The sequence below is a fragment of the Hypanus sabinus genome, chromosome 16, assembly GCF_030144855.1.
Source record: "Hypanus sabinus isolate sHypSab1 chromosome 16, sHypSab1.hap1, whole genome shotgun sequence".
Classification (NCBI taxonomy): domain Eukaryota; kingdom Metazoa; phylum Chordata; class Chondrichthyes; order Myliobatiformes; family Dasyatidae; genus Hypanus; species Hypanus sabinus.
The window spans coordinates 27,233,205-27,261,038 of NC_082721.1; the positions used below are offsets into that span (position 1 = coordinate 27,233,205).

Consider the following 27,834-nt stretch of genomic DNA (forward strand, 5'->3'; position numbering starts at 1 on the left):
TGGGAAGATGCTGGAGTTGATTGTTAAGCAAGTGATTTCAGTGTACTTGGAGACACATGATAAAATAGGCTGTAGTCAGCGTAGGTTCCTCAAGGGAAAATCTTGCCTGACAAATCTGGTGGAATTCTTTGAAAAAATAACAAACAGGATAGACAAAGGAGAATCAGTTAATGTGTTATATTTGCATTTTCAGAAGGCCTTTGGCAGGTGCAAGGTGATACATATGAGGCTGCTTAACAAGTTATGAGCCCATGGTATTACAGGGAAGATTCTAGCATGTATAAAGCAGTGGCTGATTGGCAGGAGGCAAAGAGCGGGAATAAAAGGAAGCCTTTCTGGTTGGAAGCTGGTGACTAATGGTAGTCCACAGGGGTCTGTGTAGGGTCTGATTCTTTTTACATTATATATTAATGACTTGGATGATGGAATAGATGGCTTTGTTGCAAAGTTTGCAGGCAATATGAAGACAGGTGGAGGGGCAGGTAGCTTTGAGGAAGCAGAGAGGCTACAGAAGGACTTAGACAGATTAGGAGAATGGGCAAAGATGTGGCAGATGGAATACAGTGTCGGAAAATGTATGTCATAGAGTCAGGTAGAAGAAATGGAAGGGTTGACTATTTTCTAAATGGAGAGAAAATACAAAAAGCTGAGGTGCAAAGGGAATTGGGAGTGCTTGTGTAGGATTCCTGAAAGGTTAATTTGCAGGTTGAGTCTGTGGTGAAGAAGGCAAATACAATGTTAGAATCCATTTCAAGAGGACTAGAATATACAAGCAAGGATGTAATGTTGAGGCTTTATAAAGCACTGGTGAAATCTCATTTGAGTATTGTGAGTAGCTTTGGGCCCCTTATCTTAGAAAGGATGTGCTGAAACTGGAGAGGGTTTAAAGGAGGTTCACAAAAATTATTTCAGGATTGAATGGCTTGTCATATGAAGAGTGTTTGATGGTTCTGGGCCTGTATTCACTAGAGTTCAGAAGAATGAGGGGTGACCTCATTGAAAGCTGTCAAATGGTGAAAGGCCTTGATAGAGTTGATGTGGAGAAGCTGATTCCCATGTGGGAGGGCCTAAGACCAGAGAACACAGCCTCAGAATAGAGCGGCGTCCTTTTAGAACGAATATGAGGAGGAATTTCGTTAGCCAGAGAGTGGTGAATCTGCAGAATTTGTTACCATAGGCAGCTGCGGAGGCCAAGTCTTTATGTATATTTAAGGCAGAGATTGATAGGTTCTTGATTAATCAGTGCATGAAGGGATGTGTGGGGTGGGCGGGGGGGAGGCGGGGAACCCAGGAGATGAAAAATGGATCAGCCATGATGAAATGGTGAAGCAGACTCGATGAGCCAAATGGCCTAATTCTGCTCCTGTATCTTATGATCTTATATTTTTACATGAACAATTGAAATATCTAGATGGAGAGCTAATTGGAAAAAAGATTTTTTTTGTTTTGTCACACGCTCATTAGTTTAGAAGACACAGGGTTTCTCCTGTATTTCCTAGTCTTCACTCCTCAGTTTATGTCCTGGCCTTCCTAACTATGAAAAGTCTCTGACCAAATGGGACTTATGTGAAAGAGAAAGAAAATGGTGCCTTTCATCAAATGTTATACTACTGACAGACAGAGGAAACAGGCTAATGGCCAGACAGAGCGAAGCAACTTTTAAATTATTTTGTAGCCACTCACCCTCCTCAGAAAAATTCGGCCCAACATTATTTTCATTATTAAATAGCCCTTTCATTGAAACTGACACCCAAACCAGCAGAGAATCAAAAGTGCATAAATTATACTAAAGAGGGAGAGAACAAAGGAGGTGGTCATTCTGCCCATCATTTCTGTGCTGGCTCTTTCAAAGAGTTTCTCATGTAGTCCCTCTACGCTCTCTTTCCTCCCTTTGGAGTATTATCCAATTCCTTCCGAAAGTTCCTCTTGAATCTGCTTCCACTGTCCTTTCCAAATCATATGCTATCACTTAATTGCTTTTCTCTATTCCTTTCTGTTTCTGTTTGTTGCAGATTAAATCTGTGTTTACTACTAACTGAACCATCTCTCACTGGAAATAATTTCACCATTACTCTTTCTAAACATCTCCTCATTTTGAATATTTTGCTGCACAAATTGATAGGGTTGTTAAGAAGGTGTATGGTGTGTTTGTCTTCACTAGTTGGGGGACTGAATTCAAGAGCCACTAGGTAATGTTGCAGCTCTATACAATCCTGGTTGGATAGGTTGTATAGAGTATTGTGTTCTGGTCGCCTCATCTTAGGAAGAATGTGGAAGCTTTAGAGAGGGTGCAGAGGAGATTTTCCAGGATGCTGCCTGGATTAGACAGCATGTCTGATGAGGAAAGGTTGAGCAAGGTAGGGCTTTTCTCTAGGGAGTGAAGGAGGATGAGAGGTGACTTGATAGAGGTATACAAAATGATAAGAGGTATAGGTTGAGTGGACAGCCACAGACTTTCCCAGGGCAGAAATGGCTAATATGGGGGAGGGCATAATTTCAAGGTGATTGAAGGGAAGCATAGGTGGTAGGGATTTTTTCTTCTTAGGGAGTGGTGGGTGTATGGAATGCCACACCAGCGATGGTGGTGGAGGCAGATACATTATCGGCATTCAACACAACCTTAGATGGGCACATGGACGACAGAAAAATGGAGGGGAAGGAAAAGATTTGAGCTGGCTATAAGGTCAACACAGCATCATGGGCTAAAGGGGCTGCATTGTGCTGTGGTGTTCCATGTTCTATGTTTTGAGAACAACTTAAGCTCTTTCAGCCTCTTAGTGTATCTGAATTTCTTTATCCACGGATCTATTCTGATGAATCTCTGTAGCCCTTCCAAAGCCTTGACATCCTTCCCACAAATGGACACAGTTTGTTTACTTTCCTAGAGATTCCCTCTCTGGATTTTGTTCCGTTCCCTTCCAAAGCTTCATTTGTTATTCTTCTCTTCAGGAATTTCCAACTTTAACCCCATCGTTCTTCCACTGTTCCCTCTCAAGCCTCATAAATTCAGTCTACCTTAGTCAGAATTCATTGTTTTAAAACTACTAATCAGGTATCTGCCTCTGGCAAAGAAAGAAAGCAACGTAAATCAGTAGAAAATAATCATTTGAAACCCTAATACCACTTTCTGCACACCTTCATCCTCCATTACTGCTGTTCTGTCATCTAGTTGTACTAGGGTCCTCTTATCCAGGTCTCCCCACATCAGTACTCTGTCATCCAGACTATCCTATGTGGTCCTGCATCCATCCATTTCTCATCCACATGAACATCGGTTGAAAACTTGAACCCATTGTCATGGGTCCTCTGTTGACACCCATCTGCTCCTCACCATGACCTATCTCGACCTCGAACTCTCTTTTCAGAGCTTGTTCTGAACCACCGGCAATTTTGAAAGAATGTCCTGCTAATTGAAAAATGAAGCAGTTCCCTGACACAACTCCTGAGCAACTCTTAGAAAACTAATGCTCTCCATTACCCTCTGCCTTTTGCTCCTCAGCTTTCAATCTGAGGGGCATAAACATTGCTAACATCTGTAACGCTTTATCCAATGTCTTTTTAAAAATTCATATTAAAATCCACTGCACTAAACCATCTTTGCTGTTAATTTATTAATCAAACATGCTTTGCCTTTTAAAATCCTGTTGGATTAGAGTGTAAAATTATTAATTTTCTTGTTAGTAAACTTTGCTCGCTTATATTTTTATACAGTAACTTATATGTGTGTAAGGTTCAGTGAATCAGTATAGCTGATTCTATATTTTTCTAGGAGTTTCTCAGTAGCCTGCGTCGTGCCACTGAAGCTGACAATTTCATAAGATATTTCTTATCACTGGAATGTGCCTTCTCTCTCTAGTCTAAGCCACATGCAGTTGCCACTTCCTGTACCTAATAAAATGGCCACTGAGTGTATGTTTGTGGTTTTCTGCTGCTGTAGCCCATCCACTTCAAGGTTCATTGTGTTGTGCGTTCAGAGATGCCCTTCTGCAAACCACTGTTACAATGTATGGTTATTTGAGTTACTATCACCTCCCTGTCAGTTTGAACCAGTCTGGCCGTTCTCCTCTGACCTCTCTCATCAACAAGGCATTTTTGCCCACAGAACTGCCACTCACTGGATTAAAAAAATTTTTTTTGCACTATTCTCCGTAATCTCTAGAGACTGTTGTGAGTGAAAATCCCAGGAGATCAGCAGTTTCTGACAACTCAAAACACCCCATCTGGCAGCAACAATCATTCCCTGGTCAAAGTCACTTAGATCACATTTCTTCCCAATTCTGATGTCTGGTCTGAACAACAACTGAACCTCTTGACCATGTCTGCATGCTTTTATGCATTGAGTTGCTGCCACAGGATTGGCTAATTAGATATTTGCATTAATGAGCAGATGCACAGCCATACCTAATAAAATGGCCACAGAACTAGTTTTTAGTATAAGATCACCACGACTTCTGCCTTTTCCTTTCCTTTGATCTTCTCCTTCACTCTCTCTCCCCTACAGCACAGACAGTTAATTACTGTTATTTTTATTGTTATGAACACCTAATAAACAGCCATAACCATCAAGTTTCACACCTTATTCTTGACATTCTGAAGAATTGAATTGACTTTATTTCTCACATCCTTCACATACATAAGTAAAAATCTTTATGTTATGTCTCCAAGTGTGCAATGTGCAATGTATAGTCGTTTGTAATAAATAGTATGTACAACAGGACAGTCAGTATAACATAGAAATACAATTGTGTCAATGTGAATTAATCAGTCTGATGGCCTGGTGGAAGAAGCTGTCCTGGAGCCTGTTGGTCCTGGCTTTTATGCTGCGGTACCGTTTCTCAGATGGTAGCAGCTGGAACAGTTTGTGGTTGGGGTGATTTGGGTCCCCAATGATCCTTCGGGCCCTTTTTTACACACCTGTCTTTGTAAATGTCCTGAATAGTGGGAAGTTCACATTTACAGATGCTCTGGGCTGTCTGCACCACTCTCTGCAGAGACCTGCGATTGAGGGAGGTACAGTTCCCGTACCAGGCAGTGATGCAGCCAGTCAGGATGCTCTCAAATGTGCCCCTGTAGACAGTTCTTAGGATTTGGGGGCCCATACCAAACTTCCTCAACCATCTGAGATGAACCTCTGGATGACCAATATCACCAGATCCAGCAACCCATGCCAACTTCTATCTATTAACAGATATTTTCTATGGCCCTGGTTGACAGTGCCCATTAGATTTCCCTGGCTTGTGTTAGGTTATGCTGGTTTGTGGTTGTAGGTTTGCTTCCTTGCCCATCAGCTGTAATCCTCCAGTCCTCAGGGCGTTGCCACATCCAAAGCAGATTGTTCTCAGAGTCTCTGCAATTTCCACCTTTACTGTCCTATGATCATCATCTATTTCATTCTCCATCAGAACAGAAACCTGTTGTTAGCTCCCCATAGAAGTCCATATACAAGAGTGGCTCCTGAAAAGAAATGGCTCACTCTTTGGTAAACTGCAATTTCTCTCTGTGTTGTGTTTGACAAAATGTTTAGTGCTGAAGTAGGAGGTGGGAAATGGTGGCTTAGGGTTGGAGGTATCCAACACTGAGGAGGTGGAACCGGCAGAAGAGGATTATGGATGAGAAAGTTATAAAGGGACAGGGAGACAGAGTATGAATGGTCAGAGCGCGGCAGAGGAACAGAATGGGCAAAGAAGTGCAATGGAGAGAGAGGGAGAGGCTGAATAAATACAATAGTACATCAGTGAGTGTGTGTGTGTGTGAGAGAGAGAGAGAGAGAGAGAGAGAGAGAGAGACTGAGAAAAATGTGTCAAAGAGGGGAGGAGATTGAAAAGGTTTGGAAGAGGGAGACTGAGGAAGAATGGCCAAGTTTAAAGGACGTTGGGGAAGAAGATACGTAAAGGAGCAAGAGACTGAATCGAAGTGAACAAAGACACGCACACATACACGCAGGTCCATTCTACCTGGGAGTTCTGGGTCATCACTACAAAGAGCTCTAACGTTATTCCCACAATTTACTTACTGTTTACTATCACATATAATCATTTCACAGAATCCTGAGGCCATTGTGACTGGGGACAGTTTGGCCCACCAGCTCTGTGATGATATTTCACTCCCTGTTTCTTGCCCTGTATCTAAAAATGATCTTCCCTCTGTTATTTTCCCAATTTATTCACACAGTGTCTTTTGAAAGTTCCTGTTGGATCATCTTCCACTACCCTTTCAGTTTGCAGCGGTTTAGCATTTCTTCCCTTTTGTTGCCACTGGTTGTTTCCAATGACCTTAAGCTTCCATTCACTGTTCAGTGACCCACTTGCCAGTTAACACTCCGCTCATGCTCTGCATGTAAAGAAGCAACACCGGCTTCTCCATTCTCTCTTTGTCCTTCCTCCTTGGGATCGTTCCACTAAATCTCCTTCCATTCTCTTCAATTCCTCTGGTCTTAAGTCTAGACTCCAGCTGAGATGTAATCAGACTTTGATAATCATTTAGAAAAACCTCTTTGCTCTTGTGCAGCTATTCAAAAGGACAAGAATCCCATTTATCATATTAAACAACATTTCTTATTTCTTGATTCTATTTCTAACTAATCAGTACATTTTGCAATAATGTCCTCTGCCTGGGCTTAGTTCATGAAACATGAGGTCCTATTAGCACCCACTTGCAAATGCATTAATTCCTTTGGTTGGTGAAACGACTGCTAGCTCCTGCTTTCTGCCTTTTTCCTCTCTCATAATCTACAGACTGCCATTGTCCGATTATCTTAAACTAGCAAGTGCACTGCTTCATCAAACATCTTTCAAGTGTCCACTTTTGCAACATTAACTGCATTAACCCAGAAGCACTTCCGATTACTCTGTGATCCCTCAAAGTTGTATCGCAAGTTGAGAGAGTGGTTAAGAAGGGGTGAGGTGAGGTTGCCCTTCACTAGTCAGGGGATTGAGTTCAAGAGCCACAAAGTAATGTCACAGCTCTGTAAGAATCCGGTTAGACCCCACTTGGAGCATAGTGGTCAGTTCTGGTTGTAAAGAGATATAGATAGGTTAAGTGAATGGGCCAAGGTCTGGCAGACGGAATACAACACTGGTAAATGCGAGATCATCCACTTTGGAAGGAATAATAGAAGAGCAGATTATTATTTAAATGGTGAAAGATTGCAGCATGCTGTTGTGCAGAGGGACTTGGGAGTGCTTGTGCATGAATCGCAAAAAGTTGGCTTGCAGGAACAACAGGTTATTAAGAAGACAAACAGAATGTTGACCTTCATTGCTAGAGGGATTGAATTCAAGAACAGGGAGGTCTGGCTGCAACTGTACAGGGTACTGGTGAGGCCGCACCTGGAGTACTGTGTGCAGTTCTGGTCTCCATACTTGAAGAAGGATATACTGGCTTTGGAGGCAGTGCGGAGGAGGTACACCAGGTTGATTCCAGAGATGAAGGGGTTAACGTGTGAGGAGGGATTGAGTCGCCTGGGACTCTACTCTCTGGAGTTCAGAAGAATGAGAGGGGATCTTATAGAAACATACAAAATTTCGAAAGGGATAGATGAGATAGAAGTAGAAAAGTTGTTTCCATTGGTAGGTGAGACTAGAACTAGGGGACATTGCTTTAAGATTCAGGGGAGAAGATTTAGGACAGAAATGAGGAGAAACTTTTTTTCCCCAGAGAGTGGTGAATCTGAGAAATTCTCGGCCCAGGGAAGCAGTTGAGGCTTCTTCACTAAGTATATTTAAGATATAGTTAGATAGGTTATGACATAGTAAGGGAATTAAGGGTTATGGGGAAAGGCAGGTAGATGGAACTGAGTTTACAGATAGATCAGCCAGGATCTTATTGAAGATGAGCCGGATGGCCTACTCCTGCTCCTATTTCTTATGTATCAGCTTAGAAAGGATTTGGAATCTTTAGAGAGGGTGCTGAGGTGATTTACCAGGATGCTACCTGGATTACAGAGCATATCTAAAGAGGATAAATTGAGCCAGCTACGACTTTTATCTTTGGAGTGAAGGAGGATGTGAAGTGACTTGATGGTGAGGTACAAAATGATAGGAGGCACACGAGGGCTGATTGATAAGTTAGTGGCCTAAGGTAGAAGGAGTCAATTTTAGAAAACCTAGCACATTTATTTTTCAATATAGTTCCCTCCTACATTTACACACTTAGTCCAGCGGTTGTGGAGCATACGGATCTTGGACCTCCAGAAAGTGTCCACAGCAGGGGTGATTGATAAGTTTGTGGCCTAAGGTAGAAGGAGATGAGTTATACAGCTCTCGTTACATGCACATGCAGTTCAACTCTGAGTGATTATGCAGAAAGTTTGAAGTTAATAACTCATCTCCTTCTAGGCCACTAACTTATCAATCACCCCTCGTAGATAGAGTGTACATCCAGAGTCTTTTTTTCCCAGGAAGGAAACGGCTAATACAAGAGAATGTAATTTTAGGTGTTTGGAGGAAGATATAGAGGGGATGTCAGAGGTAGGCTTTTTTCACACAGGGAATAGGAGGTACTTGGAACGTGCTGCCAGGGGTGCTAGTAGGGGCAGCTACATTAAGGATATTTTTAAAATTCTTAAATATATACATGGGTGAGAAAAAAAGAGTGCTACGTGAGAGGGAAGGGTTAGACTGATCTTAGGGTACACTAAAAGGGTCAGCACAACATCGTGGGCTGAAAGGCCTGTACTGTTCTATGTTCTATGAGTTATGTTCTTCAATAACTTGCAGGTGCCTTACTTTGTATGTACTCCCAACTGTCCTTTCCCAGGGAGAGTTTGATGGCTTGGTGTAGATAGTCTATTCTCTGCGTCTAACTTGTGCCATACCTGATCTAGGAGTGTTTGACAGGAGACTGTTGAAAGAGTTTTTACTCTGTCGCTAAACCATGGTGTCACTGCCCTTGATGGGTTAATATAAAGGGAACATCACTCTTTATCTACCCTCTGCTGCCCCTGACCCTGGAGTGTCTGACAAGACAGGACAGAGATGTAATCTGTATTTAACCTCAGTGCTCTTACAAGTTGTCTGTTGTCAGGATAGTGTTACTTTTGACATGTCTACCACACCTCAATGACATCAGATGTGATAAATAAACTCTAGCAGAGATCTCACACAGGCTGCATAATAGCACTCAGAGGGAGTGTGTTGAAGAGCTCCTCTTTCAATCAATGGTCTCTAAATTTTCCCCCTATCCCCACCCTCCTGGATTCTAGAATTTATCACAACACCTTTCCACATGAAAAAAAAGAGGTTTAACCTGGATTGCGCATTTGGATTGCATTACGTCACGCACCGCCAATTCCAGCTTTCAGCGATCAGTCCACAGGTTGAGGTCTTACCTTTCACACACACGTACAGTCCAGGCAGCAATAATCCAGGAGGAGATACTAAAGACCAGGAGCACAGTCCCTGGGCATATCGTCATCAGAGTCTTCATGACAAAGCGCGTGTTGAAGTTTATCTTGTTGAGCGCTCCAATACTTCTGGATGAGGCATCAGTAAATAGTTTACTGTGAAGCAACATCACTCTGGCGATGAGATAAAGTCTTAGAAACATGGGGATAGAAAGGATAATGTCCACGTCTGCGTTGGCCATCGACGTTGTGTAGCTGAAGGCTAGGCGTGCGGTCCATGTGAAGATGTACTGCCCAGGGATCGGGTGAATCGCACACACCAACAACTCCAAGCAGATGAAGAATATTCTTTCATACGTCATGGCTATTCTCCAGTCATCGGCTCCATTGTCCACCATGAAGAGCTGAGAACAAAGAATCAGAAAGTGGGATTAAGCATGAGCGATTCATCTGAATGGCAACATAATGTTCAGTCCCTCAATTGTCTTCTGCAATTAAATTAGAGTACAGCTAATCTGTACTTTAACAAAGTTTCTCTGCTTTGGCCCGTGTATTCCATAAGATTCTTTAGCATTTTCAAATGATCTCCTACTCAGTGCTGCCAAGACTTGAGGAATTGAGTTATAAAGAAGATAAATAGGCTAGGACTTTTTCCCTTGAAGAAGAGGACACTGAGGGATGACCTCACAGAGATGCATAAAGTTATGAGAAGCATGAATTGAACTCTGTCTTTTTCCTTGGAGTGGGGAATCTAGAGCTAAAGGACGTAGACTTCAGGTGAGGGGGAAAGATTTAATAGGAACTTCAGGGGAATGGTTTTTACACAGAGGGTAATGAGCTACCAGAGGAAGCTGTTTGGGCAGAATCAATAACAACATGGATAAAAAACTTTTGAAGGTGATGGGCCAATTGCAAGGAAATGGGACCAGCTTGGATGGACACCTTGGTTGGCAAGGACCATTTGGACCAAAGGACTGCTTCCATGTTGTGTGAGGGCGTAACTCAACCTTCTCCTCCGGTCTTGGCATCTTTTTGGAACAAGGGTTCCAGTGATTTCTGTGTGAAGAAACATTTCCTGCTATCACCCCTCAAAAGGCCACTCTAATTATTACAGTATGGTATATTCCCTAGTTCCAGGCTGGGCTCACTACAAGGATGCCATCCTACCAGCTCAACCAACTCTTTTTATTATCTTAGTCTGCAAACTGGAAAAGGTCGTGATCCAGTGATGGGCAACAGTGACTAAATGACAAAAATAATCAATTGAGATCCTTTCCCATTTCCTGACTCTGTGCCTGTTAACCATTAGATCTCCAGTCATGTTCTGATGAATGGCCATTGTTGAACGGCTAACTTTGCCCACACTCCGTAGAAGCCGTGTGACCCCCTAAGTAATGTCAGTGCTTCCTGTTTCCATTTTCCTTTTTGTTTTCCCTTCCAACTGTTGTACTAGTGGGACCGAGATAAGATAAAAAGCTGCCCAGTACCTTAGAGGGAAGATGGATAGAATCCACAAAATTAAATTTACTGTTGTTTCTTCTGCTAAGCTCTCAATACAGGAGAGTATGTGCTTTGAATATTGTTGCTGAAATTTGGTGATATTGACGTCAGACGAATTGAATTTTGGAAGCAAAGTACAACACGCAGATGCTACTATAATCATATGGTTAATGGAAGCAGCGGAGGATGAATTCTTTCACCCAGAAAGCTAATTTCAATAATGTTTACAGTAACATCATTATTCTGTTGCTAGTATATTAACCAGAGAAGCCTGGACTGATGTACCTAGAAAGCAGATTGCATTGCCCAACTTTATTCAGTGCTAAGTGATTGAAAATTGTTTGTACCCACAGTGGATAACCCGCAGTTGCAATGAATGAGAAATCTGACTGGCTACTTCCCAGCATTACCCTTGCAAACAAAAAATTGTGTCAGGACATATGTGATGATATAATTTCCCAGACATCACAGGAAACTTGGGCTCTATTGATCTGGGGTGCATTTTGTCAGACAGTCCTGAACACCGTGCCTGAGGGCACAGGGTCCGGCTGGGCATAATGCTGCTTAGTAACTCAGCTTCATTATTGCGATCATCCAACTACTTTGACTATGAGAAGTCCCCATTGCCTTCCACCTCCAGCCCACTTCCCCATTGAGCTGGGGTTCTGTTTCTCCCTTCCCGCTCATAACCATCCCATCAAGCACACCGCTCCAGTCCGCCACTCACAAACACGACATCAGTCCTTCCACACAGCCTCCCACTCACCCACCCCACACCCCCAACTACCTGCCCACAAATTCCAAGCTCCAACGCTCCCCATTCCTTCTGAAAATGGGGTCCATCAGACCAGCTTCACATGAACTCCCAAGCCCAATCTTGGGACAGAAGGACAGATCACTACCTTGCTGTGTCTGGTATCCCGTACCCATCCTGTTGTGATGGGCAAACACCAAATCCCACCATGGCAACCAAAGAATTTAGATTGATCATTAAGTAAATTCCACAATATGGAAATAAGTGTCTCTGGTAACCCTACTGGACTACAATAAAATGCCCATTGCCTTCAGAGGAGGAGATCTACTCTCCTTAATCAGGCTGGCCTTTTTGTGGTTCCACATCCATAAATGACTGACCTTTGAAATGGCTCAGCAATTTAGTCATTTTAATTCTGCTGGCCTTAGCTGGGTTTTCTGTAGCCCATGAACGAATATTAAGACAAATGTGAAAAACTCAGAAGAAGCTTGTCTATTGGCAGGACAATATGTATGCATCTGACTTGCAGTGGCAAGCTAATAAATCAATTCACTTTAACTGCTATTGTCAGTAATCCCTGACCCGAGTTTCAAACTCAGAAGCATTGTTCTCCATCGCTGGCAATGTTTTCAATTATTTAGTGGAGCCCGGTCCCTGAATGGTAGAGAGTCTTGACTCTAACATTCTCTGACACGTTCTTACAATACTGATAGTTTAATTGTTGCCTCTAGAATATCTCGGACTATCACATTTCCCCCACGATGCGCACCCCCCCCCCCGCATCCCAAACACACCCGCCTACACAATGCAGCATCCGTCCCACACCCGGGGGCCGGCCCTGCAGATAATGTGATGTCAGTCCAGAGAGAGATTTAACTGCAGTGCCTCAGCAGCACATCTGATTCGTGCACTGAAGCCAGCAGGGAAAGATCTTCTTCCAATGTTGTCAATCAAAGTTGAAAACCTCGTTTTAAGAGCAGTAAGGTGACGGGAATCACGAAGAACTGATCTTCTGGGGATGGAGGGAGTTAGCAAGCTAGGTTAGGGCTCCCAGTCCCACCAGACTATCCTGGAATGTCTGTAATTTCTTTCTAACAGCCAGCAGAGGAATGAAAGCATTTAAAATAAAATCGTACACAAAAAGCTAAAGGAACTCAGCAGATCAGAGAGCATCTATGGAAAGAAATAAAGAGCCAACATTTCAGGCCAGGACTTTTCATCAGGACATACATCAGGTCCTGATGTAAGACCTCATCCCGAAACATGGGCTCTTTGTTCCTTTCCATAGATTCTGCCTGACCCGCCGAGTTACTCCACTGTTTTTTGTAAGTTACTCTGCTTTCCCAGCATCTGCTGAATTTCTTGTGTTTTAAAAATATCTTCCATTTTTTCAAAACATCATTGTTGAAATCAATCAAAATATGGCAAATTGATGATCACATTTACTTATTTGAGTATTCAAGATGTCATCCCATTGTCACGGTGGCTAAAGGAAGGCGGAGTCTGAGAAGATGGATGTGTTTGATGACCAATGGAGCTGGGAGTCCAGAAGGTCATGTGATGAGGTCTCCGTCGGTCAGGGTTGACCATGCATATTGCATCCCAGCTGGCTAGATACGCAGGCCTGGGCCGTACAATATGGAGAGCAAGCTGTTGCCCAAGTAGCAAGTTCCCCCTCTCCAAACATCTGACGAACCCTACGCACCGATACAGTTTGGCATCAGCAGCGTTGCAGGAGTTGCCAGTCAGCATTAAACTCAATGTAAAACTGCTTTAGGGACCCCAGTTCCAGATTTTTCCCTCAGGGTTTACTCCCGGAGCCTTCCCCATGAGTGGGTCGTCGTCGTGGCTAACCCTAGAGGTTGAAGATGATGGTCTTCATTCCGTTTCCACAGAGCGAAGACGCCTGTGCATGTATTTGTTTAACATGTACTTGATGTTGCACTCCAAGAAGCACAAGATACTTCACAAATCAACCAACTGATTCCAATGGCATGGAAACCATGACGACTGGAGCTGATAGATTTATTGCAGCCTTCATCCGTCTTCACAGCCGTTGAGTTCGAAGTAACTTCATCCACCTGTTCCACCATTGAGGTCTTGGTTGGATTGTTCTTTGTCAGGGACCTCACCCTTGACCTTACCACCATGGGTGACCCTATCAGGAGCATAGCTCCAGACGGCATCGCTCTTGGGATCTCAGGACCACACAAACTTCTCCACCACGACAAGGTGACAATCCACGGAGAAGTAGATTGGGTATAACCACAAGGCAGCGGAGGCTTCCTAGATGGGCTACCAACCACAGCTGATGAGCCCCATCTGCCCAAGATCGACTGGTTTTAAGGAATCAGTAGCCTGCCTTTACCCTTTCTCCTGTCATTAAAAATGGTTCTGCCAGGCTTGTCAGCTGAGCCAGATGTGAAGGCCAGGAGCTTGATTTGGTTGTAAGAGGCTACTTGAGACGGATGTCATTGGGAGCAATTAATAGGTACTGGGAGCTTGTCCCCATTACTACACCATCTATAACAACCTTAGGTCATATGATAAAGCCACCAGGAATATACATTAAAACAGAGGTGCCATCCTTAGTCTCTTGCCCAGAATGAGATATGGGAAGAGACGAATGGGAAGAGAATGAATGGATTGCACGAACAAGAGAACATCTCCAGTTGCTGAAAATCCAAGCAAAACACACAAAATGCTGGAGGAACTCAGCAGGGGCAGCATCTAGGAAAAGAGTGCAGTCGACGTTTCAGGACGAAACCCTTCAGCAAGGGACCCTGGTCAGGCCCCACTTGGAGTACTGTGCTCAGTTCTGGTTGCCTCACTGTAGGAAGGATGTGGAAACCACAGAAAGGGCGCAGAGGAGATTTACAAGGATGTTGCCTGGATTGGGGAGCATGCCTTATGAGAATAGGGTGAGTGAACTTGGCCTTTTCTCCCTGGAGTGACGGAGGATGAGAGGTGACCTGATAGAGGTGTACAAGATGATGAGAGGCATTGATCATGTGAATAGTTAGAGGCTTTTTCCCAGGGCTGAAATGGCTAGCACGAGAGGGCATTGTTTTAAGGTGCTTGGAAGTAGGTACAGAGGAGATATCATGGATAAATTTTTTACACAGTGAGTGGTGAGTGCATGGAATAGGCTGCCAGCGGCAGTGGTGGAGGCGGAAATGATAGTGTCTTTTAAGAGACTACTGGATGGGTATATGGAGCTTAGAAAAATAGAGGGCTATGGCTAAGCCTAGGTAATTCTAAGGTATGAACATGTCCAGCACAGCTTTGTGGGCCAAAGGGTCTGTATTGTGCTGTAGGTTTTCAACATTTCTACATTTCTAAAGGTTTCAGTTCTGCTGAAGGGTCTCGGCCCGAAACGTCAACTGTACTCTTTTCCATTGATGCTGCCTAGCCTGCTGAGTTCCTCCAGTATTTTGTGCGTGTTGGATCGATCGCATAACTGAAGGCAAACTTGCATTTATATCAGAACCTATGTGTCCCAAAGATGTTGTAATGTTAGAGGCACTGCAATCCATGTATAAGCTGCAAGCTCCCACAACAGCGATTAAATAATTGACCAGATAATCCCTTTCAGTGCTGTTCGTCGAGGGATCATCTGTTCACAGTGGCACCGGGAGTAACAGCCTGAATTATGGACTCAGCTCTCTGGAGTGGGACATTCTGTCCAGCTGGTGAAAGTGATAGCCACCAAGACACAGTTGACATCTAATAGACAGGAAATTAAATACTTAATGGTGTGAGTGTTGAAACCGAGAAACACAAGTGACTGAGTTGTCAGGGAGTTCGACCAGAAGTTATTTTAACAGGAGTGTTTTTCAATTAACATGTCTGTTTGGACATAAATCTTCAAAAGCTTAATGCTTCACTGCATATATTAACATGTTTTACACATTATTTCAGTGATGTTGTGTTTCAAATCCCTTTGCAACTGATCACCAGGATCAACATTTGGCTTAAAAGGTAATGATTTCATGGATCAGGAGAAGCAGAAACAGAAAATATTCTTGGGGTTAAGAGAACTAAGAATTTAAAATGAAGTGTTGCCAGAAATGCAAAATTAAATGGCAAACTTTGGGCAGGAATATTGGATAAACCTTCCGTGCCAGGAATGCATCACTCTCCTGGCCGATCTCTTGTCTTGTACACTCTGTAACTGAGATAATCTATCAGTCCGTCTGCTGCGCCGTAACACACACTACTCCCCTTCACTCATTACCTTCTGCTCTCTGACATACACTGGTTCACAGAACAAAATGCCTCAGCTTAAAGTGCTCAACTGCAAACTAGTTCTCTGCATTCCATATAATTTTCTCCGACTCTGTAATCTCTGCCTTCTTCGACTCCGTAATTTTCTGCTCTGGTGTAACTGCCTGGATCTGAACATGGTTTTCTTCCCGTTTGAGAGCTGGCCATTGTTGGCAAGACCAGCATTAATTGCCCTTCTGTAATTGTACTTAACAAGATGGTGGTGAGTTGCTTTGGCCTTTGTAAAGATACTTCCACCGGGCTGTTGAGTGGGAAGTTCTAGGATTTAGATAACTTGAAGAAATGGTGACATTGTTTTGTGTGGATGGTCTATGGCTTGGAGGGGAGAGTGCACCTGGTGGCATTCCCTTGTTCTTGAGGGTAGATATCATGGGTCCTGAAGGTGCTGTCAAGGTAGCCTGGGTGAATTATTGTGGTGACTGGGTGACGGGGTGGAGATACGTCTTTACCAAAGGAGGTGTAAAGTGCCTCTTCCCTCTGCTAGCCCTGCAGGTCACCTTTGGGCAAGGTGTGGCACCTGCTTAGCACCCCCCTCCCCCCACCCCACGATCAGGGTCACATGAAGCCATGGAAGCAGGTGGTGGATGGTTGTATGAACAGCCGGGGCATCTCACACATCCTGGTTGTACAACCACTGACGCCGGGCAGACTATCTCTGAAGAGTATCGATAATGGCTGGAGTCGCCCGTCTTGTAAAGATATTGCCCAGAAAAAGGAAATGGCAAACCACTTCTGTAGAATTTGCCAAGATCAATCACGGTCATAAACCATGATCGCCCACATGGCACGTAATGATGCTGATGATGTTGTACGTGGCACACTCTGCTGGCAGTAGGAATAAATGTTTATGATGGCTGATTGGCTGCATTACCCTGGATGTGCCACACTTCCTGAGCACTGGAACTGCACTCATCCAGCTACGTGGAGAGTATCTCACTGCACTCCAGACCTGTGTAGGTGTTGGAAAGGCTTTGAGGTGTTGGTGATTGAGGCATTCATTGCAGAGTACCCAGGCACCGACCTTTCCTTCTACCCACAGTGATGTGCAGCTGGCCCATTTGAGTTTTTAATCAAAGGTAACCACTACCTCCACCTCTGAATTTTGATGACTCCTCTTCCATCATCCTAAATATTTACTCCATCCACCACTAGCACATCATGGTTAAAGTGTGTCCCATATTAAATGCACTGCATTTATTCCCTAGGCTACTCCAAATACACCTTCTAAGTCACCAAGGAATTGAAAGGCAGGAGGCATCATCTGCAGGTTCTCCCACCATTCCTTCATCATCACTGTGTCTATGTTCCAGTTTGTCCAACCCAATATCAGCATGGGATCGACTGCAGCAGCCCAAGCAGGCAGATCAGTAACACCTTCACAGGGTCAATTTGAGATAGGAAAGAAATGCTGACCTTGCCAGGTACTCACATCCCAAAAAACATGAATAAATATAACCACATTGGAGCATACACACAAGTGATAGAGTGCAAGAGAGAGCTTAACATCAGGAACAGGTTAGACAAGGCAGGACTCCTCCACTGACCGAGAATGTCCCAGTGGTCAGGTAACCATTCTATTCTCACTGTCCAAATCAGCACTTGGGGCGGCTGTGGGAAAGAAGGAGAAGAAAATGGGAAAAGACTTGGAAGAAAAGTTGGACCCTTACCTGAATCTCACGAGCATGATAGACAACAATGAGACCCAGTAATATTACAGTAGAGAGGCTGATAAGGCATTTGAGTGCGAGGGAATAAAGTGACGCCTGGAATGCAACAGAGAGAGATGGTTAGCCTCAAACACAGACTCAACAAATAGCGGAACCACTGTCTCTCTAACTGGGAAGTTCAACCAAGAAGAAAATTTTAGGAACAAGGCTTCCCACACAGTTTCCATTTATCTCCACCCCACCTACCCCCTTTATCTGCAAACGTCAATCCCATTATTCCTATCACCGCACCATCCCTGATTCCTCCAGAATTTTCTTTTGCCCTCTTTCTCTGACTATACAACATCCGTTAACAATAAACAGTTCCCAACTCTCTACACCCTCACCACCCCTCAAACATTTACGTTTCAACTTGTACATTTGAAACCCGTCATGAAAGTGATCAGTCGGCTTAGATCAAGGTTATTAAATCCATTCACAATTTTCCTCAAAATAAGATCCCCAAAGTCTTTTACTTTTCCAGAGTGAAAAAAGGTGGAGCAATCAAACGCCGCATTAAAATATTATTATCGTCTCTTTGGGTGACCATCATGATTATCTGACACTTGCACGTGGTATCGAGAAACAGAAATCTTGTAATTCTATAGTAACTTTCACAATCTCAAGTCATTCCAAGTTGCAGCTAATGGAATGATTTTTAAGTTTGTTTATTGGTATGATGTAGAGAACATTGTAGCCAATTTAGCAGAGCAAGTTTCCACAAAGAGTTACCTGTTAAATAATCAGATCTTCCTTTAAGATGGTTTTGGTTGATGAATGAACATTGGTCAAAAATAATGAGAAGTCCTCTGAGTTCCTCATATTACCAGGGGATCTTGGACATCTACTGTGGAGAGCTTGGATTACAGCTCATCCAAAGGTCAGCCAGTTGGATTCAAAGTTGGCTTGATGGTAGGATTTGGAGGGTGGTGCTGTTCTACACTGGAAGTCTATGATCACCAACAGCGATTGGCACTGGTTCTGCTGTTGTTCAGCATATGTACCAATGACTTGGGTGAGAATGTAGGTGGCAGGAATAGTTTCCAGATGACACCAAAATTGAAGGTATACTGGATTGTGAAGGTTGCAACAGGATATTCATGAACTGGGAAAGTGAACCAAGGAATGGCAGATGGAATTTAACTCAGACAAGAAGAATATGATACATTTGGGGGAGGTAAACCAGGATAGAACAGGTCAACTGGAGAAACCTGGGTCATTGTTCCCTGAAAGTGACAACCCAGGTAGACAGTGTATGACAGTATGGTTGCCTTCATCATCTAAGGTGCAGTGTACAAGAGCAGGAATGTCATGTTAAAGTTGTATAAGAATGTGGCTCCATTGTTGGGAATGTTGGAATGTTACATTCCAACATTTGGAGAGTTGTCTGCATTTCTAGTCACGGCACCACAGGAAAGATGTGATTAAGCTCAAGAGGGTGTGGAAAAAATTTCACAAGGATGCTGCCTGGTTTGAAGGGCTTGGGTTATAAGGAGAGATTGGATAGGCTGGGTCTATTTCCCGCGGAGATATGACAGAGGTGTATAATGTCATGAGAGGCGTGGATAGGGAAAATAACCAGTGTTTGCTTTCCGTGGTAGAAATATCTAAAACTAGGCATAGGGCATGATTTGTGCTTTTTCTTTCTCTGCCTCTCAGGGATTGGTCTTTGCATTTTTTAATTATTGGGTTCTTTAAGGTTTCTTGCTTTGTGGCTGCCTGTAATTCTCAAGGTTGGATAATCATACATTCTTTGATAATAAATGTACTTTTAACGTGCAGGTGGGGGGGGGGGGTTGTTAAAGGGGATCGGAGGGTAAATCATTCACTCAAAATGTGCTGCCGGAGGAAGAGGTGGAGGTAGGAAAGGTAACAACGTTTAAGAGGCATCTGGGCATGAAAAAGCACGGCACAAAGGAGTATGAAACTAGTGCAGGCAAGTGGGTTTGGTATCGAATGGTGTGACGGTCAGCATAGACAGGATGGGCCGAAGGGCCTGTTTCTATGCGGTACATCTCTATGACCATACCTCCAAAGGTGCAGGAGTCCCTCAGTACTGTCCTGCAGCATTAGCCAGGATTACCGGGAAGGGGATTCTTTTAAAGGTGAGATCGCAAAGGTTCACCATTCGTAGTGACAGTAAGCTAAGTTTTATCCCCAGTCCCTCTGGGGTGTTAGCAGAATTCAGGCCAATGCCAGCAAGTGTCTGGACAACCAAGAGATACCCATCTTCTCAACATTCCCTTCATCACCCGTCTCTCTGTCCCCAAACAAAAAAATACCCGTTTTTTTTTTTGTTTCTAACATGCATAGTCCTTACAGCACAGAAACAACCCATTCGGACAACACTAACCCCAGAGACATGCTGGAGCAGGCAGAACACTTACCTCATTGCCACTCTAGAGTAGGCATCCGCACTCCCAGACACGCAGGAGCACACGCTACTCTCAATCACACCAAAGCAACAGTAATCGGAGCAGACAGAAACCAACCTCACACTCGCATTAGAAGAATCAAAACATTAATTTAAGAGGCACACCAGAGCAGATGTAACACTAACCTCAGCCACACATTGGAGGACACTTACTTAATTGACTCAACAATGCAGACATTAATCACTGGCACAGCAGAGCAGATGCTCAGCACGCACTCGAGCAGACAGATGCAAACCCAGGACTACTATAGACCAGGAACGACAGTAATTCCCGGCTCAGAAACACAGCGGGAAAACACTAACCCCAGACACTCCGGAGCAGACACAATACCGGCCTCAAGTGCGCACAGTGGTCAGACACGATGTCAGTTTCAGACACACCAAGCTAACCGCAAATGCACATTGGAGCAGGCACGACGGCAATCTCAGACACGCCAAGCAATCTCAGACACACGTTAGAGCAGTCAGAACACTAACCTCAGACACACACTTGAGCACACTGTTGGACGGCAGAATGGAGAGTTTCAAGCACTTTGGAATAAGAAGAAAAATGAGAAAACAGGGGGACATGGAGACAGTAACGAGAAGATAGAGACCGAGAAAACAACAGCAAGGATAAACAGTTAAAGGAAACGGACACACACTAAATATTACATCAGCTGTGAAATCACAACGCATTGTCAGTTATCTGTATATGTCTGTGATTTGCAAATTTATACAGAAACAGGAACTAATGTGCTCCCAGACTGTGCAGTGGATTCAATAATCTGAAGAAGGAATTGCTTAACAATGTGACTGGATGTCAGCTACAATTTTGCAGTGACACTTTGGGATTGCAATGATAAATACCGTCGATTTTTTAAAAAGGTCCTTTGGACTGCAGTGAGGGTGAGCAGCCAGACGAACACATCAGATTTCCTACAGCCTAAACCACTGAGTCAGAGATTTATTTACCTCGCATACAACCCTGCCATTTATTACTTTTTTTTTATTTGGCCATTCCAGCCGCACCGCTAGCAACCCCAATTTATCCCTAGCCTAATCACGGGACAATTTGCAATGATCAATTAACCTGCTGACTGGTATGCCTTTGAATTGTGGGAGGACACCGGGATTGAACTCGGAACTCCGACGCTCCCAGCTGTAATAGCATCGCGCCAACCGCTACGTTACCGTGGCTCCCCACAGGACATTGCAGTAGAATCTGCTTTTATGCCCCCAATAAAACAGCGGAGTGAGCCCAGAATACCTCCTACAGTGCTAATGGTTACATCAAGTTCCCATTAAGTTATCAATGGATGAATCCTCAGAACACCCTGGCTTGTATCTCAAACCACTTCCCACCTGCTCTGAAATCACCCAGGGTCAGCAATACAGTTGATTTAATCCAAGTGTTACCTTTATTCATATCATAGCCTCTGACCCCCATCGTCTGCTACTGCTGGGCCAACTCTCTGTAGAGCAGGGGTTCCCAATCTCTTTTATATCATGGACCCCTACCATTAACCGAGGGGTATGTGGACCCCAGGTTATTAACCCCTGCTCCAGAGCATGCTACCCTCACATCACTCCTCCACCCCCCCCCATTGCTGACCAATTAGAATGCAATATGATCCTTCATTAGATGACTCGAAGATGATTAACTGTCAACTTAACTCTGCCATTTCTAGGAATTTAATAATTAGTAAATCATATTCAGGAAAAGCAGGTGGCTGGAGGTGGACTACATAATGTTTAATGCTACTAGGATTTCTCTCCCCCGTGTTGTTTACAGTAAGTCCCTGGAAATTTCTGGAAAATCCTAGGCCTATGGCAACCCTGGAAGAGTGCTTCTATTGACCGTAAAGGTTGTGATGGTGAATGCTGGGAGCTTGTTTCTTCAAGCTGGAGACTTGGAAAGCAGGATCAGTGTCTGAGAGCAAAATGTCAACCATTTAGGGCTGTACTTAAGAGAATTCTGTTCATTCAACAGGAATCTTTGGAATTCTCTTCTCAGAGAGGACTGCAGCAGCCAGTCAGAGCATACACAAGCCTGGATGGATATATATTTGTGGGCCGTAAAGGAACTGAGGGATGGGAAGGTGGTAAAATTGGACAAAATAGAGGATCAGTAATCAATCTGATGGAAGAACTCAGTGGCTGAACAGCATCCACAGGAGGAAAGGAATTGTCTGTTTTTTTAAAATCAAACCCCTACATCAGGATGGAGAATGGAGAGGTGAGATGGCCAGTACAAAGAGAACGACAGAAGTGAGGAAGGTGTCCAAGGTGATTGGTGGGGGGTGGAAGATGACAGGTAGGTTGTGCCAGATGGTGGGGTGGAGTGGAGTTGAGGGGGTGAGTAGGGTGGAGCTGGGCCACATTCACAGATGGAGGAAGACAGAGAGAGAGAGAGAGAAAAGAGGAAAAAGGGGAGTGTGAAAACTTGAGGCAGCTGCTGGAGGTAGGTAGGGAGGGACAGAAAGGCCATTTTGTGTACTCTTGTCTGTTGCTCCAGATTCCAGCATCTGCAGTCTCCTGCCTCTCCAAGGTAGGGAATTAGCTGGGATCTTCCTGAGTGTTGAAGCAAGGTCGAGGATCCCTGTCGTCCATTCTGATCTTATTTCTAATGTTTTATTGGTGCGAGGGGTGCTTTATTTTTCTCTGTCTGTCTCTCTGTCCCTTTTTCTTGGCCCTCCCCCTACCCCAACCAATCAGCCATGGAGCAGCCGGTCAACTCCACAGAAAACGCATTTGTCCTTCCTGCTCAAAGTCTCTATTGCACCAAAAAGTCACCTTCAGTGAATTAGCCAATGACTTTGGAACATATAGCCCCTCGAGCCAATACAGCACCAAGGGATGTGCTGCCTCTCTGTATCTTCGCTCTGGTTAAGCACTCCAGTTCCATTTCCTTGCATACCTGTAACTACCAGCAATCTCAGATCTGCAATGATTTATATATCTCCACCATCAATTTACTGCCTTTTCTAGAAGGACTACAGACTTGAACTGCCCGAGTATGGTTCCTAAACCGGTAATGGGGAGTGAATTCGGAATTCAGAGGTGCAAAGGGACTTTGGAGTCCTAGCATAGGATTCTCTAAAGGTTAACTTGTAGGTTGAGTGAGGAAGGCAAATTGCCTGTTAGCATTCATTTCAAGCAGACTAGAGTGTAAAAGCATGACGTAATCATGGGGCATTATAGTGCATTGGTCAGACCACATTTGGAGTATCGTGAGCAGTTTTGGTCCCCTTATCTAAGGAAGGAGGTGCCGGCATTGGAGAGGGTCCGGAGGAGGTTTGCAAGACTGATCCTGGGTATGAAAGGGTTAACATACGAGTGGTGTTTGATGGCTCTGGGCCTGTACTCGCTGGAGTTTAGAAGAATGAGGGGGGGATGTCAATGAAACGGACTGAATATTGAAAGAACATTGGAGGTGCAGAGGATGTTTCCAATAATGGGATTATCAAGGATCAGAAGGCACAGCCTCAACAAGAAAGCTGTTCCTTTAAAACAAAGATGAGGAAGAATTTCTTTAAATGGTGATGAAGGTGTGGAGAAGTTAAAGTGGTGGTTGATAAGTAGTAGGATCGTCAAAGGTTAACCAGGAGAATGGGGTTGAGAGGGAAAATAAATCAGCCATGACCGATAGACGGAGTAGACTCAATGGCCAAATGGCCTAACCCTGCTCCGATGTCTTATAGTCTATCCTCTCCTGTGTGCCTGGACATTAATTTAGAGGGGATCACTACCAATCCAAGACACCACAGGAGAAATTTTATCTCAATCTATGTTTCTGATCCTTTCCAAATCCTGAAAATCTCCAGCGGGATATAAACTTACTCCACACAACTTCCTCACTATGTAATTGAACCTCTTTGACCACATTCATTCACAGCCAGGTGCAGCTGTGCATAGTTGTTTAAGAGAGGGCTTTCAAAGAAGAGGTCTAGAGGAGATGTTGGGACATTCAACTAACAGGACTACCACTATTACAAATTCAGAGTGAAGGTGGTGCTGGAAATCTGAAATCAAAAAACAAAAATACTGGAAATGCTCACCAGGTCAGGCAGCATCTGTGGAGAGAGAAAAAGAGTTAACATTTCAGGGGACCTTTGATCATAATTAGGAAAAGTTCGAGGTTGTAGATTTACATAGCACAGAGGCTGTTGCTTCCAGTTACTGAGTATGTGCTGCCTACTCAGTTTCCATTTACACTTATCTCAATTTATCCTTCCAAAATCCCATCAACAGCCCCCCAGTCTGCCACACGCTTGGGGTAATTATTTGCCTGCCTGCCACCTTTGGAAAGAGAGGGTGAACCAGAGCACTCAGGGGAAACCCACACGGCCACAGGGAGAACGTGCACATTCCACACAGACAGTTCTGGAGGTCAGGATTGGATCTGGATCACCGGAGCATTAATCACTGTACCCACCACAAGTTAGAGGAAACCATAAATTCCACGTCGCTAAAGAAGCTTTGTTCATTATCACTATTGTGCAATGGCTTGGGAGCTTTGCACTCAGCTAGAGATGCAAGTGTTGTCCATTTTCCCTGCGCTGTGGCTGGTCCTGTTTACACCGCAGTCCCACTCATTCCTGGAAGAATTTTGACAGCACTCTGCCACCTTCTGTATTATTAGGAGCCGAAGCTCAGAGACAGACAGTCACTGGGTAGGTTTCTCTCCTGTTTCTGAAGGTCAAAAAAACAGCCAGAACACTCAACAGATCAGGAAGCATCTGTGGAATGAGAAACAGAGCTCATACTGTGGGTTGATGTCCTTTCATCGGAACTGGGAAGAGTGGAAAAGGTAAGGCCGGGGTTGCTGTCCATGAAGTTATCAGGTTGATTGGTTAGAGTGAACACAAACAGTGGAATACAGGGAGTGGCCTCAGGCTGTGGTGGAGGAGAGAGAAAACCTGAGGCAATATTACCATAAGACATAGGAACAATCATCCTCTTCAACCCCATTTTCCTGACTTCTCCCCATAACCTTTGATGCCTTGATTAATCAAGAACCTATCAAACCACTTTAAATATACCCAGAGGCTTGGCCTCCACAGCCATCTGTGGCAATGTTCTACAAATTCACCACCCTCTGGCTACAGAATTTTTTCCTCATCTCTGTTCTAAATGGACATTTCTCAATTCTGAGGCTATACCCTCTGGTCCTGGACTCTCCCGCTCTAGGAAACATATTTGCACATCCACTCTATCGAGACCTTTCAATATCTGATAGATCCCCCCTCATTCTTCTGAACAGTGAGTAAAGAGACAGAGCCATCAAATACTCCTCATATGCTAGTCCTTGCATTCGTGGAATCATTCTCGTGGACCTCCTCTGGACCCTCTCCAATGCCCACATATCCTTTCTTAGATAAGGGGCCCAAAACTGCTCACGATACTCCAAGTGCAGTCTAACCAATGCCTTATAGAGCCTCAGCATTACATTCTTGCATTTTTATTTCAGTCCTCTCAAAATGAATGCATTTTCCTTCCTTACCACTGACTCAACATGCAAGTTAACCTTTAGGGAATCCTGCACAAGGACTTCCATGTCACTCTGCAACACTAATTGAATCCCTCCCCCATTTAGAAAGTACTCCACTCCTTTGTTCCTTGTGCCAAAGTACAAGGAATAAAAGGGTGGACTGTTTTCTAAACAATTACAGATGCTTGATCTGCAGCAGGACCAGTCAGTTCAGAATGAACAGAGACAGTGAGTTACATGAATTTGTCGGCGTCAGACAAAAGAGATGTCCACACAGTAGATGAGGTGCTCTTCATCCTTACATTGGTTCAGTGTCCCGATACCAACACATGTAATTGCCTGGCTGAACTCATTCCCACATTGCACACTTCCCCTTCAGCTCCACCACTTCCTCTAGATCACAAATGTAGCAATAGGAAACTCATAGGGACCAAGATATGTCTGCTCTTTGTGGGATGTGCGGCACAGCCTTAGCTTCAGCCCTCCTCTCTCCCTCGTTGTTGCAAGGACAACTGCTCTGATCTTATTGCACTCATATGGAACAAAAAATATTACTCTGTTGTCATTTTCCATCCTGCTCTTGTCTTCACATGGTCCATCTCTGACTCTTCCCTTCTCTTCCTTGATCTTTCTATCTCCATCTCAGGGGATAGTTTAGAAAAATATAAATTACAAGCCTAGAAACTCCAATCTATCTCAGCTATACTTGCTCCTGCTCAGCTGACTGTAAGGACTCAATTTCATTCATCCAGTTCCTCCAAGCTCCACGAAGAGGATTTCCACATTACTCTGAGATATCTGTCTTATTCTTGAACTAAGACTTCTCCTCCACCAGCTGACAAAGTTTTTGACCACATGTTGTCTACTTTCCATCCTCCCCCATACACCTTTATGCTCACATCCTCTCCTGCTGGACAGAACCAGGATGGAATTGCCCTGCCCCTCACTTTCCAACTTACAAGCCTGTGCATTCAATGAACCACAGTCCTTTAATGAAGTTCCACAACCACTCTTCCACCACTTGCTCTCCATTCCTCTTCTAGGATTCAAAAGAGACTGTTCCTTTGCAACACTTTGCCCACTTTATTAGCTTTCTTCGTCACATATCCTGTACATTGGAACATAAAAACAAACTCCATAGTGAAATGTGTCGTTCGTGTCAATGACCAAAACAGTCCAGCTGGGGCAGCCCGTCAATTTCACAGCAATTCTGGCACCAAAGTAGCACGTGCAGAACTCACTAACCCTTATCCGTATGTCTTTGGAATGTGGGTTGAAACTGGAGCTACCGGAGAAAACCCACACGGTCATGGGGAGAATACACAAACTCCTTCAAACAATGGCGGAATTGAAGCTGGGTCACCAGCACTGTGATAGTGTTATGGTAACCACTACACCAACAACCACTCCCCCTCTCACCGCCCTTTCTCGTGCAATCATTGGAGATGTAATATCTGTCCTTTGACTCTTCCATTCCCCCCCCCCCATTCAAGAATCTAAACAGTATATCCAGGTGAAGCAGTAGTTCACCCACACATCTGCCCCAATTCAGTCTCCTGCACTGGTGCTCACAACACTCTAGATATCTAACACAGCTCTGATAACCACTCCATGGTGCACCTGCCTTCAGCCCACAAAGGTGACCCTGAACTTCCAGTTGCCTGCCAATTTAATTCTCCATCCCACTCCCATTACGACCAGTTTATTATGGCCCACATTGTGATAACAGGGTCCCACGTAAGTATAAGGAACAGTGCTTCATGCTCCATCTAGGCACCATGTGGCCATGTAGACATAATATTAAATTAATCGACTTTAGGTAACTCACATTCTCCATCTGGATTAGAATCCAATAGTTGTCCATCTGCAATATTAACTCAGCTTTTTTTCTCTTCAAGGCCTGGCCCATCTAAGGGAGACTTAGAACATTAAATTTCACTGTTTTTACAATCCTTTATTTTGTTCTCTCTCTTTAGCTGTCCTTATTTCAGTTTTTACATTCCTTTATTTAGCTTTCTCCCTCTCTCTCTCTTGCTGTCATTATTTCACAGTTTTTACATGTCTTCATTCCTTTCCTTCTCACTCATTATCCTCAAAGCCCCATTATCCTAGTAATCAAATAATTTCAGCAAAACACTATTTCCATTACAACGCTGGTCTCATCCTACAACAGATATTTCCTTTGTCCTACCCACCCCTTCTCCATTAACTTCCTACATTTCACGGTTCTGATGAAGGCATTTTGAACTGAAACATCAACTCTCATTCTCTTTCCACAGGCGCTATCTCACTTAATGAGTACTGCCAGCTTATTCTGTCTTTGTTTCCCGTTTATAT

General features: G+C 44.0%; 1 protein-coding gene across 5 annotated transcripts in view; it reads right to left on the reverse strand.

Annotated features, from left to right (window-relative positions):
* Positions 1–27,834, reverse strand: part of kcnn1a (potassium intermediate/small conductance calcium-activated channel, subfamily N, member 1a) — a 112,392-nt gene that overhangs the window by 30,858 nt on the left and 53,700 nt on the right. For 4 of the 5 annotated variants that reach the window (XR_009516073.1, XM_059991389.1, XM_059991390.1 and 1 more), the window contains exons 3-4: positions 17,552–17,647; positions 9,329–9,747 (exon numbers count right to left, since the gene is read on the reverse strand). Coding sequence is in view for 4 of the 5 variants with exons in the window: in XM_059991389.1 (XP_059847372.1) it covers positions 9,329–9,747; positions 17,552–17,647 (515 nt within the window). In the remaining variant the exon portion in view is untranslated. The remainder of the gene's footprint in view (positions 1–9,328; positions 9,748–17,551; positions 17,648–27,834) is intronic. The other variant, XM_059991391.1, reaches the window with a different exon arrangement.